The sequence below is a fragment of the Pseudonaja textilis genome, chromosome 7 (assembly GCF_049901715.1).
Source record: "Pseudonaja textilis isolate UNSWEBS1 chromosome 7, rPseTex1.2, whole genome shotgun sequence".
In the NCBI taxonomy this organism is placed as follows: Eukaryota; Metazoa; Chordata; class Lepidosauria; order Squamata; family Elapidae; genus Pseudonaja; species Pseudonaja textilis.
In genome coordinates this window covers 29495311-29512403 of record NC_141996.1, presented here as the reverse complement: position 1 = coordinate 29512403, position 17093 = coordinate 29495311, and the positions used below count along the sequence as shown (strand labels likewise).

At 37.3% G+C, this 17093-nt stretch overlaps 1 protein-coding gene across 11 annotated transcripts; it reads right to left on the bottom strand.

Annotated features, from left to right (window-relative positions):
* Positions 1 to 1582: 1582 nt before the first annotated feature.
* On the bottom strand, positions 1583 to 17019 carry GPR161 (G protein-coupled receptor 161). 11 transcript variants are annotated; one of them, XM_087937327.1, is made up of 7 exons: positions 16687 to 17019; positions 11133 to 11226; positions 8428 to 8827; positions 7340 to 8064; positions 5912 to 6016; positions 4641 to 4757; positions 1583 to 2848 (listed from the first exon to the last, which is right to left on the bottom strand). In XM_087937327.1, exons 3-7 carry the CDS (start codon positions 8793 to 8795, stop codon positions 2601 to 2603), a joined length of 1563 nt encoding a protein of 520 aa, XP_087793453.1. In that variant the 5' UTR covers positions 8796 to 8827; positions 11133 to 11226; positions 16687 to 17019; the 3' UTR covers positions 1583 to 2600. The 11 variants fall into 11 exon arrangements, with proteins under 11 accessions (XP_087793453.1, XP_087793458.1, XP_087793455.1 ...); XM_087937332.1 differs by having other exon boundaries at positions 8428 to 8824; XM_087937329.1 differs by lacking the exon at positions 16687 to 17019 and adding an exon at positions 12107 to 12307.
* Between the last annotated feature and the right edge of the window lie 74 nt (positions 17020 to 17093).

Here is a 17093-nt window from a genome sequence, read left to right as displayed (position 1 = left end):
CTTGCTTTTTAAATAAGCAACAATTGCAGCTATATATTGATTTGAAGCAATGAATGGATGTACACAATCAAAACATGCTACGGCTTAATATTACTTGAACTCCTAGCAACTAATCTGAAGATACATAATGGATGCAACACCATAAATGCAGTGTTTGTATTTTATTATTAAATTTATAACCCACATTTCTGCTTGTATAAGCACTCAAAGTAGTTTACAACAATATTCGAAGGTGCCAATTCACTGGCAAGAGAGTTTAGAATTTTTTAAAAAGTTCTTCTACGTTTATGTTGCTTTGACTGAATGTTTACAACTAAAGAAAAGTATTAAAAGTATCACCTTTTCTATAAAAATGCAAGTAGTATATTTAAATATAACAAACAAAAAACTCCTCTATTTTACAGAATTTATTCTAAATAAGAATTTAGCCAAATTCAGTGTTGTAAACAAGATGATGGTAGATAAGAAGAGAAAAAGGTGGTGCAGAATTTAAGTTCAGTTATAGCTCTGTCACCGTATAGCAGGGCTCACCAAGCTTGGCACTTTAAGACTTGTGGACTTCAGAATTCTGGGAGTTGAAGTCTTAAAGGTTGCCAAGTTTGGAGACCTCTGCTATAAAGGTAGTCCTTGACTTACAACTGTTCATTTAGTGACCATTCAAATTTACAACAGCACTGGAAAAACTAACTTTTGATTGCTTTTCATACTTACACTGCAGTATACCCATGATCACATGATCAAAATTCAGGCACTTGGGAACTGATTTATATTTGACAGTTGCAGTGTCCTGGGGTCATGTGATCACCTTTTGCCACCTTCTGACAAGCAGTCAATGGGGAAGCCAGATTCACTTAACCATATAATGACTAACTTAACAAGTGCAGTCTTTCACTTAAGAACTCTGGCAAGGAAGGTGGTAAAATGGGGCAAAACTCACTGAACAACTCTTACTTAGCAACACAAATGTTGTTCAATTGTGGTCGTAAGTCGAGGTCTACCTGTACATGGAAATGGAATCTGCTTAACCAGTGAACTTCTAGCTTCATTTATGGAATACTGTTCATCATTAATCCCAATTACAATAACTGCAGAGGCAATGTTATTTATTTGCTTGTGGAATATAACTCATCTTTTTTGTGAACCCAAAAGAAGTACATTACTGAAAGAATGAAACACGAATGATTCCCCACAGAAATGGTCAAAGACCATAGAGCTGAACTATAGGTCTATAATATAGTTCTATAATTGTCATATAGCAGGGACAAATAAAATTGTGGAAGCCCATAATCCAACATGTTTGGAGGGCACTATATTAATGAAAGTATTCCATACTAATGAAATTGTTAATCCTAATTACCCATATAAATTACTCCCTTTCCCACTTCCTTAATCAGTATTCCAAGTATGATTCTAATGCTATACAAACACTGCATTTTCTCTGCAAAGTGCAAGTGAAATCACAACTGAATTTCCACCTATCAACAAAGTTGCACCTACATTCATTCCATATGAACTGCCAGTTTTTGTGAGAGGAAAACAATTACCTATTTGACCACTTAAAGCTTAGCATAGCTTTGTATACTTTTGCAGAGGATGCCACTTTATTTTTAAAAAACATGTCAACTTAAAAAAAAACATATACATATGCACGTGCATGTGCTTGACATAGTGTTGTAACATTATAAAGCTAAGGGAGAGAAAAATATTTTGTGTTCATTGTGTTTTGTAAGCTGGTTAATACAAGCTGTATTTCACCTAATATAAAGATTAAAACATTTTCTGATCACCATCGGTTTAACAACTGAGGAATAAATTTTTTTTTAATGGTAGCTATTGCAATGTTTATAATGAATTTCTCCTGAGCAGTGTTAACTGTAGAAAGTGTGACTTTTCTGGGGGTTGTGTGTTAAAGATGAACATTCTGCAGCTTCAGAAAAGGAACAAAAATATAGAAAATACAAGATGACAGTAAATGGAGAATGTAACCTTTTAGATGATCACTGTAAAATGATTTAGCAAAACGTGACCATTCAGATTAAAATACTAGTGTGAAAGTACCCTTATTTTCAATACTAGATTTGATTGGCCTCAGTTGCATTTTATTATTATTTTCATAAGTACCTGGACAAAGTTGTTAAAGTATTGGAGGAATGGGAGTACTTTAACAGTGAACTGTGTTTATAAAGTTTTTAAAAAGCAGAAAAAGCATCCAGCCAGAAACACTATGGCTGCTGTTCCCAACCTGAGTGTTCCGGTTGCTTTAATTTTTAGAATTCTCAGTCACAGCCATGCTGTTTGCAAAATTGCAGCTGAAGTCTACACTTATATATAGTGTCCAACTTGGGAAATGCTTCTGTATGCCACCGAAATAATGAAATAACCTGTGCTTTACTATTTAGGGATAAGTGAACCCTTTCAAAGTTTTGATTTCCCAATAGTTTGAGTTACTTTGTTCTCGAATACTGTGTTAAGATGATTCTTTGGGAATTTTTATAGCTTTGCTTAAAACACTGGGGCCTGTTTTGCTTTCCTTGCAAAGAATCGTGGCTGTGCATCAGTTTTAGTGTATTTTTTTTCCTATTTGTTTTATTGAAGCAATTTTAAGTGTTCACTTCTTCAATGCTTTGTAGTTGTATTTTTTGTCCAATGTGGACCCTGCCGCCACGCCGTGCGCTTCCATTGTTGCCTGCCACAGTTCGTGCTGGGAACAAAGAGCCAGAGAGGACATCTCCTCCAAACAAGGTGATCCTGACATCCGTTTCAATTGCTTTGGCCAAGCTGGATGCATAACTATCCAGAGATTTGTGAACTTCAGCCTTTACATGGAGGATAGAGTTCTTCGCTGCTTCTGAACAAAGAAAAGAGAGATATTAGCTCAATAATGCCATATGAATGCCTCACACATTAATGTTAATTTGAACATTGTAGTCCTCTGTCCTGTAATGAAATACATTCAAAGAAGATTCATCCTATTGTGGCTTTCGGATTTCTATGTAGGATAGTAGAATTATAAATCTAATAAAATGAGTTGGGTCAAACATATGCATGATAATTTAATCTAACAAGTGACGTCTATCCATAAACTTAAAAATAAAATATGTGGATCTCAGCCATCAGCAAACTATATAACAAAGACAGGCTTTAAAGGATGTTTCTTTAAATACAACAAAGACTAAAACTCCCTTTATTAAATGCTGTACTTCTTTCCTTACCTCTGCCACTGAAATAGGCAGGCTAGAGATCATTTGAAACATTTGCAGAAGCACTTCAAGAAATAATTGAGTAATTCAGATTAAACCTTCCATCTATAGTTCTAATTTTGAGCTTGCAATCATATGGTTTCATTTTGCTTTTTTCTGAAATTGCTCTGCTGATTTCTCTTCTATAGTCCACTGCACTTTTTGTGTATGATTTCTTAGCAGTCAATACTAGCAGTCAATGCTACTTAGCAGTCAACCTAAGCAAAACTAAGAGAAGAAGTGAGTTTTTCCTCCATTTCAGAACAGTTACCCAGTTCTCCTCCTTACAAATCCATGGGGCTGTTGTCCTGTATTTTTCACTTTCCTTTGTACTTCATTTCACATGGAAAACTCTCCCTTGCTCGTCCTTTTCTTTTTAAGGAAACTCTTTATAATGAATGTTTACTTTATCCTTCCTGAATCTAATATAATTAATTTTCCTTCTAATTTTTTTAGACACACAGGCAGATCAACAGACTTTGGACAGTGAGGATGAAATTGTTAATATATGTCTATATCTATGAATATAAATAATTCATTGTCATTATTGAATTTATTTACAGGCAAAAATCTTAAAGTTCCTATTGCTAAGAGCAAAATCACACTCTCTGACAATGTCCAATAAATCTAGATTCTGCAAAATATTTGCATGTTCTATTTTTCCCCTGAAGAATAAGATTAAAATAATTGCAATTATCACTAAACGTTTTTTTATGTTGGCATTATTATTTTAATAAATAAGGCCGCAAATATGCCTCATACTCCTTCCTCCTATTTTCTCCACCATACCCCTATGAGGAGAGTTGGGCTGAAAGAGAGTAACTGCTCCAAAGTCACTCAGCTGGTTTTTAGCTTGACACCTTAACCATTAGACCAGATTGGACTTGTATATGTATATAGCAATAACACTTAGACAATAGTACTGCTTTATAGTGTTTTATAGCCCTCTCTAAGCAGTTTACAGAGTCAGCATTTTGCCCCCAACAATCTGGGTCGTCATTTTACCCACCTCGGAAGGATGGAAGGCTGAGTCAACCTTGAGCCTCTTGAGATTTGAACTGCCAAATTGCAAGCAACCAGCAGTCAGCAGAAGTAGCCTGCAGTACTGCACTCTAACCACTGTATCACTGTGGCTCTCTCTCGCTCTCTCTCTCTCTCTCTCTCTCTCTCTCTCTCTCAATTTTCCCTTCTAGATTATATGTATCTTTCAGCTATAAGATTTTTCAGTGCATTTATTTCATTTTCAAGTCTTTCACAACTTCTAATTTTATATTAAATAAATTAAATTAAAAACTCAAACTAAAATTAAGGAAAAATTAAAGAGCAGTTTAGGACCGAATTCTTGATTCAAGTAGTCCCATTATAAACAGTTCAGTAATTGCATGCCTAGCCTCAACATACCTTTAATTTGTTCCACTTCATCTTCAAAAGTTACAGAACTCCGTCGATGAGGGTAAACACAATGTGGATGATTAATTCCATCAGAACTATAATCTTCAAGCAGCATAACATCTGTCCCTAAAAAGAGATAATGGCTTAGACAGTTGACTTACGGGAGAATTCATTTAATGGATATATGCAGAAATTGTATTTTTGGGCACTGAGCTGTATGTACAGTTAGGAATGTAAGTCACCTAACAGTTGGGTTGGAAATATATAAACCAGGATAGACATTTTAATACTGTCTCTTTAAGGGAATGCTAAAAATTGTAATTGGGTGTGGTTCCTCAAACGGCCATAAGATGGAGCCAGAAACCTGGGTTGTTTAGTCCTGTTGTTGATAGTTGCTAGTTGGTCAATGTTCTGATGTTCGCTGTTTCCTGAATATTTCCCTATTGACTGTTGCTGATCATCGTTATTCTTGGATTACTGTAAGTCTGTTACTGAACTGTGTATGATACTGGACTTTATTATTTAGATTATCCCTGGACTGAAAACTGACTGCTTTAACCATGTATGACTTGGACTGCTTGTTGGACTTTGCTTAACTGTTTACTGGAAGTAAAAACCTACATTTTACTTTACAGTGTATATGCGTGCTGGCTGTGTGTTATTTCTCACCACTCTCACTACGCCTCCCTGTGTGCACTCATTCTCCTAACGGGGAATTACCTCAACATGTACTCTCCCTTACATTTAGAAAACAGAAAATGGCACCTCTATAGCTGGAATCGCATTTTACAATGCAGAAAACTAAGATTGCAAGATTGTTTTTGGCTTATAATGCTAATTATAGAGCTAGGAAGCAAGTGAATGGGAAGAATACTTCAACTTTCTTTTGCACATCTTTTCTTGTAACCAAGCCATCTTTGTTATGAATTTTATTTTAAATTGTATTTGACTTAACTAATCAGCTAAACTTATTTGTAGAGACACATTTGCAGGAGAGAATCAGAAGTTACACAGTTAACTATCTCCATCTTTCCCACATTCATGGAGTTTTACAGGGTAGTCCACACACTTATTGACCAGTAGTTCCCCCAATGTTTTTTTCATAATTTTTCATTGACACACATATACACACACAAAACCCACGAGGAGGAATCCTATAATAGCTGGATAGCACCAAGATAATACTACTAAGTTGCATTTTAAGTTTATTGCAAACTTCTTTTTTTAGCAGCTGTATCATACTACTTGTTCATTGCAACATAACTCAAAGAAACAGTTACCTGAATCCTGAGAGCAACTGAAGCCTGTATCTCCTGTGCTGCTGCTGTGTCCTAAAGTCCGCTCCCCTGCCATGAGAGCTGTCAGATGTGGAGACAATCCTAGATCTGTAAAAGTATTTCAGCATCCAAAAAAATTAATTTCTAGATTCATACCCAAATATCTTCAAATATCCTTAGTGCATTTTATTACATTGCTTGATTTAATAATGGCTAAGTCTGTAACAAGAGCCATTACATTATTAACCATTAATGTACTGATTAAGACATCAGGCTAGAAACTGGGAGACCGTGAATTCTAGTCCTGCCTTGGGTACAAAGCCAGCTGGGTACCTTTGGGCCAGTTACGTTCTCTGAGTCCTGGGAAGGAGGCAATGGCAAATCACTTCTCAAAATCCTTGTCATGATTAAATGGAATAAAAAAAATGTTTTTAACATCTGAATTTATTAAACATGATTCCTGAATAATTCAGATTTAAAATTCATACCATTAGGAACCTATATCTAATGAAATCAATGAAAAAAAATCTTTACACTTCTTTTTAGTTTGATGTTAAGAGTTTGATTATCTCAATAATAAAAATTGAATATCTCAGAAAAAATAACGAGCAAAGCATGCTTTGGATTACAGGGCCAATTGAGTTGGTCAGTCCTGGAGTCATCCAACGCCCCCAGGGCAGGCAGTTATCAATAAGGTCAGTGGGCAGTATGGCCTCACATGTGGTGCCCTGGCAGTTGGGGACTGCAACTCCTGCCTAAGCAGAGGGTTGGACTAGAAGACCTCCAAGGTCCCTTCCAACTCTGTTATTCTGTTATTTATTCTAAAAACCTTTTAAAGAAATGTTTTGAGCATTTATATTTATCGAGGTTATAACATGTGATAATGATTGTTTGTAAAAGCTAACTTAAGGAGAACCAATCAGACTGATGTAAAAGCAATTGGAATTATAGTGGTAGTGATAAATGAATACATAGGTTGAACCCCCTTAGTAGCAAACCATTACCCAGAAATGTTAAAACTGGGGGTGAGGTTTTTTTTTAAATCATAAACAAATAAATGGACAACAGAGGAATTGCAAGAGGCTCTAGATCCTAGGATACCACAAAAATATACATATGCAAAGGATGTTTCCTGAGAGCACTCAGCTTAATTTTCCAATTCTGTCTTATCCATTCAGTGAAGTTTATCTGAATAAAATGGATAATCAGACATAATGAATCTCCAAGGTCTCCTGCCTGCCTTGAATATGTACAAGAATTGTTATCAGGTCCATGTCTAAAAATTCTTAATCATGAAGCAGACAAAGAAACCATATGATGAAGGATGGACAACACTAGTGGTTGTACCAGACTACTTAAATGGTGGTCACTCTGCCCTAGCAATTTACAGTATCTTCTAGAGGCACTTTAAAAAAATTTTTTTTAAATTACCTGTGATCCTATTAGAAATACTAAATAATCTGGATGTCCTTTGCCTTTGAACAAATGATTCTCTGTAGTACCGATCTCCAAAGCACATTCCCAGTAACTCCTTGCGTACAGTTTTATTCCAGAGTCCATAAATCAAAGGGTGGCAAATGGCACTTGTAAAAGATAACCATGTTGCTAATGTCTCGAAGGTAGGGGAAATGCAGTTTTTACCCCAAAGTGCCTCAGATGTGATAACCACCATGTAAGGCCCCCATGTGATGACAAAAGCCCCGATCACAACTAAAATTGTGATCAAAGCTTTGCATTGATTGGCAGAATAAACGACCCCTTGGAAAGCATTCCTCCGGCTGCCTGATGAGGACGTTGAAGTACTTGAGTTCTTTCTCCCATTCCTTTGCGTGTCGTCTGCTGCAATGACCACGCTGCCACAGTGAATCTTCCGTGCCTTAATCCTGGCCACGCGAAATATGAAACCGTAGCAAATGATCATGACTATAAATGGTAGCAAAGCACACCATATCTGCCAAAAAGCGGTGTAACCTGCCTGCTTATGCCATGCAGCTACACACATCCATTTGAACTGATCAAATTCTAAAGATGACCAACCAAAGAGGGGTGGAAGGCATCCAATTAGAGAATGAAGCCACACATATACAATGGCAACAAAAGCTCTGTTACCCGTAATCTTCATAGGGTAAACCATGGGGTACAAGACAGCATAGTATCTGAAAAAACATAAAAGGAGTATGCGTTAATATTAGGGTATATGCAATATGGAGGAAATTAAATAATACCAAACATGAAAAAAAATTAAAGGAATGAGTTTGTTTTTTGAAAAATGGATCAGATTAATTGGAGAACCTGGGTTGTCTCATGGAGACACTTTCTCTTTGTTGCTTTAATATTCTGATGCTGCTTATGTATTAATAAACAAAGTTATTTGTTCCACAATCTCAATGTATGGACTTGGTGGCACAGTTATTTAACACATATTTCTCTGCCATTGCATATTCAATGCTGGTACATGTTAAAAACTCCCCCCCCTCCAATGCGGCCATATTCAGGTCATGAAAAAATGGATGGCATACCGGTCAATAGCAATGAGTCCAAGTGTTAGCATACTGGCAGAGCTGATGAGCATATAGAGTAGGGCAGAGAAGTTGCACCAAACGACTCCAAAGATCCATTCCCGACGGATGGAACTGGTAACAACAAAAGGAAGCACCAGCAACGAAAGAAGGAAGTTGGATAGAGTGAGGCTGAAAACAAACTTGTTGCTTAAGGTGAGTAGGTATGACTTCTTATAAAGAGTGAGGACGATCACTAGATTCCCTAAACAGATGAAAATAGCAATAATGATGATAGCAATTGACTCGGTGACTCTGCCTGCTCCCTCTTCCAGCAGTGTGAGGTTTTCTGAGACATTTTCCTTACTGAGGGACAAGTTGATGCTCATTGTCAGAGCAACCAAGACATGCTGAGTGTCTGCTAAAGAAATACAAAAACAGTTGATATACATATTACATTAATGAACGCTACTTACATTTCCATAAGCAAAGTTACTAGTTCCACAATTCTCAATGTACAGACCTGACTGCACTGTGTTAGTCAAAATATTACAAACACTACATGCACAAGGCTTATCAAGTTATAAAATATCACATGAACTTCATGGATATGTGCAATGATATACAAGACATTTTCCAAAGGCAGACAGAACAAGTAATTCCTATGTTAATTGTCATGCCCCTGTCAGTATCTGATTCAGAGAGGCTGGCCGAGCAGCTGACAGGGAGTGGGAGTGTGGTTCCATTGGCTGTGGAAGAAACTGGGGAAGGGCAAAGGCTGGCTGGGCAGAGCAGAGGAGAGGTAGAGCAAGGAAGAGGTAATTTGGAGAAAGACCCAGGCCCATCCCCTCTTCATCCTATGGCATGCAGAGGGGAACAGAGAAGGGAGCAATGTGAGTTGCGTGGCTTATGGGGGAGGAAAGGGCCCTGATTCCCTTCATTAGCTGCAGCTGGGAACACAGTGTTTAAAGAGGGAAGCTGCACACAGCAAAGTTGTTGGGAGCAAATTGTGAAATATCTGGTATCGTCAAGGCTTATCTATGTTTCTGGTGTCTTCCCAACTGTGTGTGTTTTGCTATGCTTTCAAGTCTGCAATTTCTTCTCCTGCCCTGTCAAGTTAATTACTGTAGCATGGTTTGTGTGGATTTTTATTTATACTTTGTATGTACTTTTGTTTTTGGACTGAATTTCCTCCACTTAAAGACTGTTCTTGGGAGAGTTTTTTCTCCAGCCGAAGGTAACCTGGACATTGGGGGCAAAGTTGGAGGTATTAAAGGGACATTTCCTGCTTATCTGACTGTGTTGCCTTTGTGCCACACCCAGGGTCATCACAGTAACAGAGTTCTTTTTATATATTGGATCCCCCTAAAGCTTAGCAACATAGCCACATTGCTACCTATATCATCTTAGGGTCATTTATCCCATGTATTTATGAAATGTTCAATAAACATCAATAATTTGTTAATCATTAATTCTCATGATATTCTATCTATTACATCAAGAATGTTAGCCAGTTATACCGTAATATACAGAGATCCAAATGTTCCTACAAACTTTAACTAAAACCTCTAATAGGATCACAGTAATCGAAGTGGACTATTCTTGAAAAAGAGATCACCACCGCTGTCATCCAAAGCATAGCTATGACGAATTACTGGATGCTCACTGGCTTCATGTAGAGCAATGGAATGCTCAAGAGCATCTCACTTTGGCCTGAAAGTGCACAACGGAATAATCTATACTTAGAAACTTCCAGAATACAATCTTTTTCTAGAGAGGAGGAAGTGAAGTGAGAGAGCAGACTATTTCTGAAGGAAGGATATTATTAAAGTAGGATATCTTTGCCGTGCTGTTCGATACAAATTTCACAAGCATAAATATATCAACAGACTAGCATGGCGGAATATCCATGAAAGCCTTGAAAAAGATATTCAGGTACTTTGGTGTGTCTGTATGTACAAAGATCAAATGGTGTAAGTAGTAGTATTATCTGTGACACTTTATGGAAACAAAAGTTGGACCCCGAAGAAGCATAATGGGAAGAGTATTATTGCTTTTGCTGTTGGAGAAGACTTCTAAGAACACTGTGGACAGACAAGAAAAAGGAATCATCAAACAAATCAAACCAAAGTTCTGTCAGAAATCACCAGAATCAAATTATCCTATTTTGGATATATTTTGTGAAGATCTAACTTTCTGACAAGTCTCTAATGCTAGAAAAAGTGGAAGTAAATTAAAGAAAAGGATGACCAGCAGCAAGGTGGATGGACTCCGTTACTATGGCAATTGGTGCACTATTGGAAATCTAAAAAAATCACATTACGGCAGATTATGGCCAAAATCTACCTATGTTGTACAAATTGTTGAATATGAATATGTTGAATAAATTGACACAAATTAGCAACACTGAATTTGCTGCCTTTCATGTCCTATGTCTCTTAATAGCACCATTAATGGCATTGTACGTATCTAAATGCTGCCTGCAGGGGTGTATTTTATAGAGTTCAAATCTAACAAACAACAAAGCCAAATGTTATATAAAAATAAAACAACAAATAAAACAGCAACACAAGGACAAAAATCTGTATGTATATAGACCCATTCAAGGAAAGCAACATTATACAAAGAACAGGAAAAGAAATCAAAGAAACCAAAGAAATTAAGGCACAAGCTAAAAAGGAAACATCACCAAATCTACTTTTTATCAGCATCATTCACTACCCTACCTTTCTATCCTTGCAAGTCATCTTTGCTTCCATCACCCCCATACATTGATTTATACATTTGCTTTTTGTCCTTTAAACTTCTTTTCCAGGGTCTCTGTGTGATTTAAAATTATATTGTTACTCTCTGTGTACTCTTTTCTTAGCCTTTTGATTTAATAACCACCTTATTCCATAAATCTATCACTTTTAAAGCAGGAATTGAAACTTTTCTCCACATGACCTGACTCTTAATACATTCCCCAGGACTACTGAATTACAATACGGTAGTTTGTTGGGTACGTACACATGATTGGAAGGTGGAAAATGAAGGTGTCTTGGAAATACCAGGTAAGAAGGCCTGGTAGGGCTCGTATCAAATGTTGGATTCAGACCACCCAGTTTTCCTTTCTCACCCCACCTTTTTTCTTTCTTTCTTTCTTTTTTTTTGAAAGGTAGCCGCACAGCGGGGAACTTGGATGCAAGATTTACCCAGAATTTTATTCCAGGCTCGCAGTAACTGCAGCTGAAGTGGTCCGCGTTCTAACAAGTCCCCGCCTGGATGCTCCAAACACCACCCTGAAAATTGGAGGGATAACCAGCTGCTTACTCTCGCCTGCTTTTTCGCCCTCGGTCGGCTGTACAGTAGATCGAAGTCAGAAAACCGAGATGCTTCGTCGCCGGGTTGAAAAAAAAAGCTTAACCCGGCTCGGTACCAGAATATTCAGCCAGCCTTTCTCTCCGTTGCCGAGGCATGGAGAATCGTGGCTGAGCAGCCAGGCTTCTCCCGTCCCGGGCACCACCCTCGCCCAACATACCAGTCCCATCGTCGCCTAGAGGCAAAGCAAGATTTCCTTTTGCAACGAAGAGTCTACGGGATCCCTCCGAGGAAGCGAGGACCCTGCTCTTCTTTATACCGCGGGTCCGTGCCGTGTTACGCTCTGTTCTTCATCCGAAGGTCTCGGGGACCTTTCGCCGGGGTGAGACAATTCACCCACCTTTGACCGAACTGCTCTCGTGTTGCCCTGCCACCCCGTTCCCGATGCGGGCGAAGGGGTTCAGACTGCGGCCCCCCAGACCCCCTACGGTTACCGCCAGTCGAGGCCCAGAAAAATAGTCCGACCCCCCCTTCTTTCTCGTCCATCCCCTCATCTACTTTTCCACATCCCTCCTTCCTTGAAACACTCCCTCCATCCCCGTTTTACTCCTCCCACTTTCCCACCCTGTCCTTTTTGCTCCGCTGCGTTTTTTGTTCTTTAGCAGCTCGCCCCCACTTCATGTTTCCATCAAAATTAACTTTTTTCTTTTTTGTAATTTCCTTACAGTTAGAAAACAGCTTTAACAAGCAGTCTTTATGTGGAAAAAGCTGGTCTATAGAGACAGTGGGATGAAATTTTCTCCACCAATACTAAGTAAATAATTTATATTAGTAAGCCCGGCCCACCAACATTGCATTTCTTCACCCTTCGGAAAACTTTAATGTTGTCCTCTATATCATTTTTCTTCCCTTAGCTGAACAGCATCACTTGCACAAAGGCAAAACAAAAATGAAGAGATGGTTTGTTTAGATACAACTTCTATAGCAGACAAATTCATAATAAGGGAAAGTTCTGTAGATTTTTAAAAAAATAACATTTTAAATAAAGGAATATTGTTTAAATAAATCATGAGTGCAACCATTCTTCCAATAGTTTATATCTATATTTGAATTTGAATACATCCATCTTCAAATTAGTAATCTGTTCATTTTACACTGCAATTCTACTTGTTTAAAATCAAAATCAGAATGTATTTTCAGTTTAGAATAGAATAGAATTCTTTATTGGTCAAGTGTAATTGGAAACACAAGGAATTTGTCTTGGTGCATATGCTCTCCGTGTAAGTGGTGAGATTGTAACTTAAACCACAGTACTACATAATGTTAAAGTGTGCTGTATTATACAGTTAAACCAATAGTTATTTCAAATAAAATTTCACAAAACATAGCAACCAATCATATACCATCATATAAGCAGACATAAACCAAAACCTTATGAAGAGTTACTGTTTTATTGCATTATCTGAGCCCACCAAATGCAGTTTATTTAGCAGAATATAATCAAGTAAACTATGCCTGTAAGTAAGTACTCGGACTTGAGTCAAATTATTGTCACCCATCTCTAGGTGAACATCAGCCTTTAAGAATTTTAAAAACTAGTTATTTGCCAATGCAACACATGAAGATGTCAGAATTACATGCCAATCTAAAAAACTTATTTTTCTCTAAGTTTTGTACTTATTTTGCATCTGTACTTATTTTTCTCTAAGTTTTGATCTAATAAGAAATTATAGCTACTATCATTATAACTATCCTATAAAGACCTATAAAGTCTTTTACTTGCTTTGGGACAGAACAGTGTTGATCACAATGTACAGTCTAAAACTACAAAGAAAATGTGTTTAACTCCTCTGGACAAAGTAAAATAATTAATAAAAGAACAGGAGTGCAGGACATGACTTATTGTATGGACTATAAAATAATGTCAGTTTTCTTGCTGTTTTCATTAACACTGGGTCAGGATGGATTGATGGCAACTTTTCTTGACATATTTCTTGCATATTGGGCCTGGTAACCAATAGTCAATGGAAAAAATTGATGGTACAAAGTAACAGCAGCACTCTGAAATTTCCACAACTCGTAAGTTACACATAACCCTAATTTCTGGTTCCTATTAAAACCTTCCACATGTAGAACAAGACAGTAATAAATCTTTCAAGTAAATCTCAGGCCCAATTATTTATATTATTGGACCACTGATAAGATAATGCACATGCTAACTGTCCATTTCTGGTTTTTTCCTTACAAAGTCTTTATTAGTACAGAGACAAATAACTTAATTTTAAAAAATTGCATTCTTTCCACTATTCCCAACTTTAGTTCTGACTTTTGAAATAGCCATACTTCATTTTAGCGTCGCTTCTTGAATAAGCCACAACTGGCCAGACTGATATCATACAGTACATACCAAGTTATAAAATAGGCTTCATGTACCTGGGATCAAATGACCAGGTTCATATAACATACCAAGGTACAATCAGATAAACTACACTGTAAGTTTACAGAATAAATGTATGTGTGTAATTGCAGAATATGGTTGAGCTATAGTAAATAATTGCACCGTATAGTTGTGATGTGTAAAAGGTAGGTAAAAGTAAAGGTTGTCCAGTTGTGTCTGCCTCTAGGCTCATCTGTTTTTTAACCAAGGGAGCCTGAGTTGTCCAAAGACATTTCCGTGATCATGTGGCCAACATGACTGTATGCCTAGGTGCATACAGGAGCCTTCCCACCGAAGTACTTATTTATCTACTCACATTTTGAACTGCTAGGTTGGCAAGAGCTGTAGCAGATAATGGGAGCTCATGTCATGTAGTGCTCAGGTCTCAAGCCCAGGCGATCAGCTTTCCAGCTGATCAGCTCATGTTTAACCACAAGGCATCACACTTCCTTTCTATATACAATATCTTTACTCGTTTTGCCATTCTGTTTAAGAATGTTCTTGTTGTAATGTGAAATATTGATAAATAGGAAGATGGTACTTGCTCTTATTTTTTTAGGAAAAAGTAATTACATTTCTGGTTAATATGAAGAGATTAGAAATTTATTTATTTATTAAGCATATGCATTTACAGAAGTCATGCAGTCACCAGTATGCAAATTTAGTTTAAATAAAGTGTCAGCAAATATATATTTATATATGAAATTAAGATAAAACCATAGTAAAAAATCAGCATAATATGAAACCATAGAATATATGTTATAATTCAATACCTAAGGAAGCTCCACAATGATATATCTCTGCAATACTCCGGGCAACATTCTGTTTTAAATGAGCAGTTAAAAGTTTATACATATGGTGACCGAACTGGATATTGCAGTCTGCATTGTCAAAAACTACAGAAGCAGCAATGGGACTATATAAAAAATGAGTAGAAAGGTTATCAGTTTGTTTGGCTTTTGTTTATACATAACACTTTTAATGAATATAGTATACAACTCTGAAATTCAATTTCCTTCCTTTTAAAATATATTTATAGTTATAGTAGATGAAAAGAAAGGAAAACCCCAATATTCAGGACAGTATGTAAAAAACAGAAAACAAAATAAAAAAGAGAAAGTTCCTTTTTTTTCTTTCTTCTTAATCCAAGTAATAGCAATAGCACTGAGACTTGTATACCGCTTCACAATGCTTTACAGCCCTCTAAGCGGTTTACAAAGTCAGCATACTACCCCCAACAATCTGGGTCCTCATTTTAATGACTTAGAAGGGTAGAAGGCTGAGTAATTTAACTTTCAGAAATCTTTATATTATTATTAGAGGACAAAGTGCATTTATTCAAGGAACAGCAAACATTGTACATTCACATTTCATGGTAATGTAACTCCTATTATGAACATTTCTTTAGTCAAGTTTTGTTGTTTTACTTTAAAACCATGATGGCAAACGTGTTGCATTTCCAAACAAGTTGCATTTCAAGAAAACAGTCTTTCCCAGTAGTGGCTCATAAGAAAAGGAAGCCACAATTTAGTTAAAGGGCAATATATATAATGAGGGTAGATATAAAATGCCATCTAGCATGCTTTTTAATGAGTTTTAATGTATTCAACAAACACAGCTGAAAGGTGGAATTCAGAACAGAGACAATCAGAAATTGGGCAAACTAAATCCAAGGTTTGTCTTAGAAGCTGCTTCGTACTGGCGCAGAGGAGTAAGGTAGTCTGCTTAGTCTACAAAATATAATGAAAAAAAAGGAAAAATAGCAATTGCCCAGTTATCTATTCTCTCTGGAGGAGTAAGAGTCAACTTTAAAATTATTTGTATTAAAAATAACTGATATAAAGATGACCCTACAGGTGAAACTCGAAAAATTAGAATATCGTGCAAAAGTTCATTTATTTCAGTAATGCAACTTAAAAGGTGAAACTAATATATGAGATAAACTCATTACCTGCAAAGCAACATAGTTCAAGCCATGATTTGTCATAATTGTGATGATTATGGCTTACAACTCATGAAAACCCCAAATCCACAATCTCAGAAAATTAGAATATTGTGAAAAGGTTCAATATTCTAGGCTCAAAGTGTCCCGCTCTAATCAGCTAGTTAAGCCATAACACCTGCAAAGGATTCCTGAGCCTTTAAATGGTCTCTCAGTCTGGTTCGGTAGGAAGCACAATCATGGAAAAGACTGCTGACCTGACAGTTATGCAGAAAACCATCACTGACATCCTCCATAAGGAGGGAAAGCCTCAAAAGGTAATTGCAAAAGAAGTTGGATGTTCCCAAAGTGCTGCATCAAAGCACATTAATAGAAAGTTTTGTGGAAGGGAAAAGTGTGGAAGAAAAAGGTGTACAAGCAGCAGGGATGACCGCAGCCTGGAGAGGATTGTCAAGAAAAGGCCATTCAAAAGTGTTGGGGACTTTCACAAGGAGTGGACTGAGGCAAGTGCCACCACACACAGACGGATCCTGGACATGGGCTTCAAATGTCGTATTCCTCTTGTCAAGCCACTCCTGAACAACAAACAGAAGCGTCTTACCTGGGCTAAAGAAAAACAGACCTGGTCTGTTGCTCAGTGGTCCAAAGCCTTATTTTCTGATGAGAGCAACTTTTGCATCTCATTTGGAAACCAAGGACCCAGAGTCTGGAGGAAGAATGGAGAGGCACACACTGCAAGATGCTTGAAGTCCAGTGTGAAGTTTCCACAGTCTGTGTTGATCTGGGGAGCCATGGTCCACTGTGCTTCATTAAGTCCAGGGTCAACGCAGCTGTCTACCAGCAGATTTTGGAACACTTCATGCTTCCTTCCGCAGATGAGCTTTATGGGGATGCTGACTTCATTTTCCAGCAGGACTTGGCACCTGCCCACACTGCCAAAAGCACTAAAACGTGGTTCAATGACCGTGGGATTACTGTGCTTGATTGGCCAGCAAACTTGCCTGACCT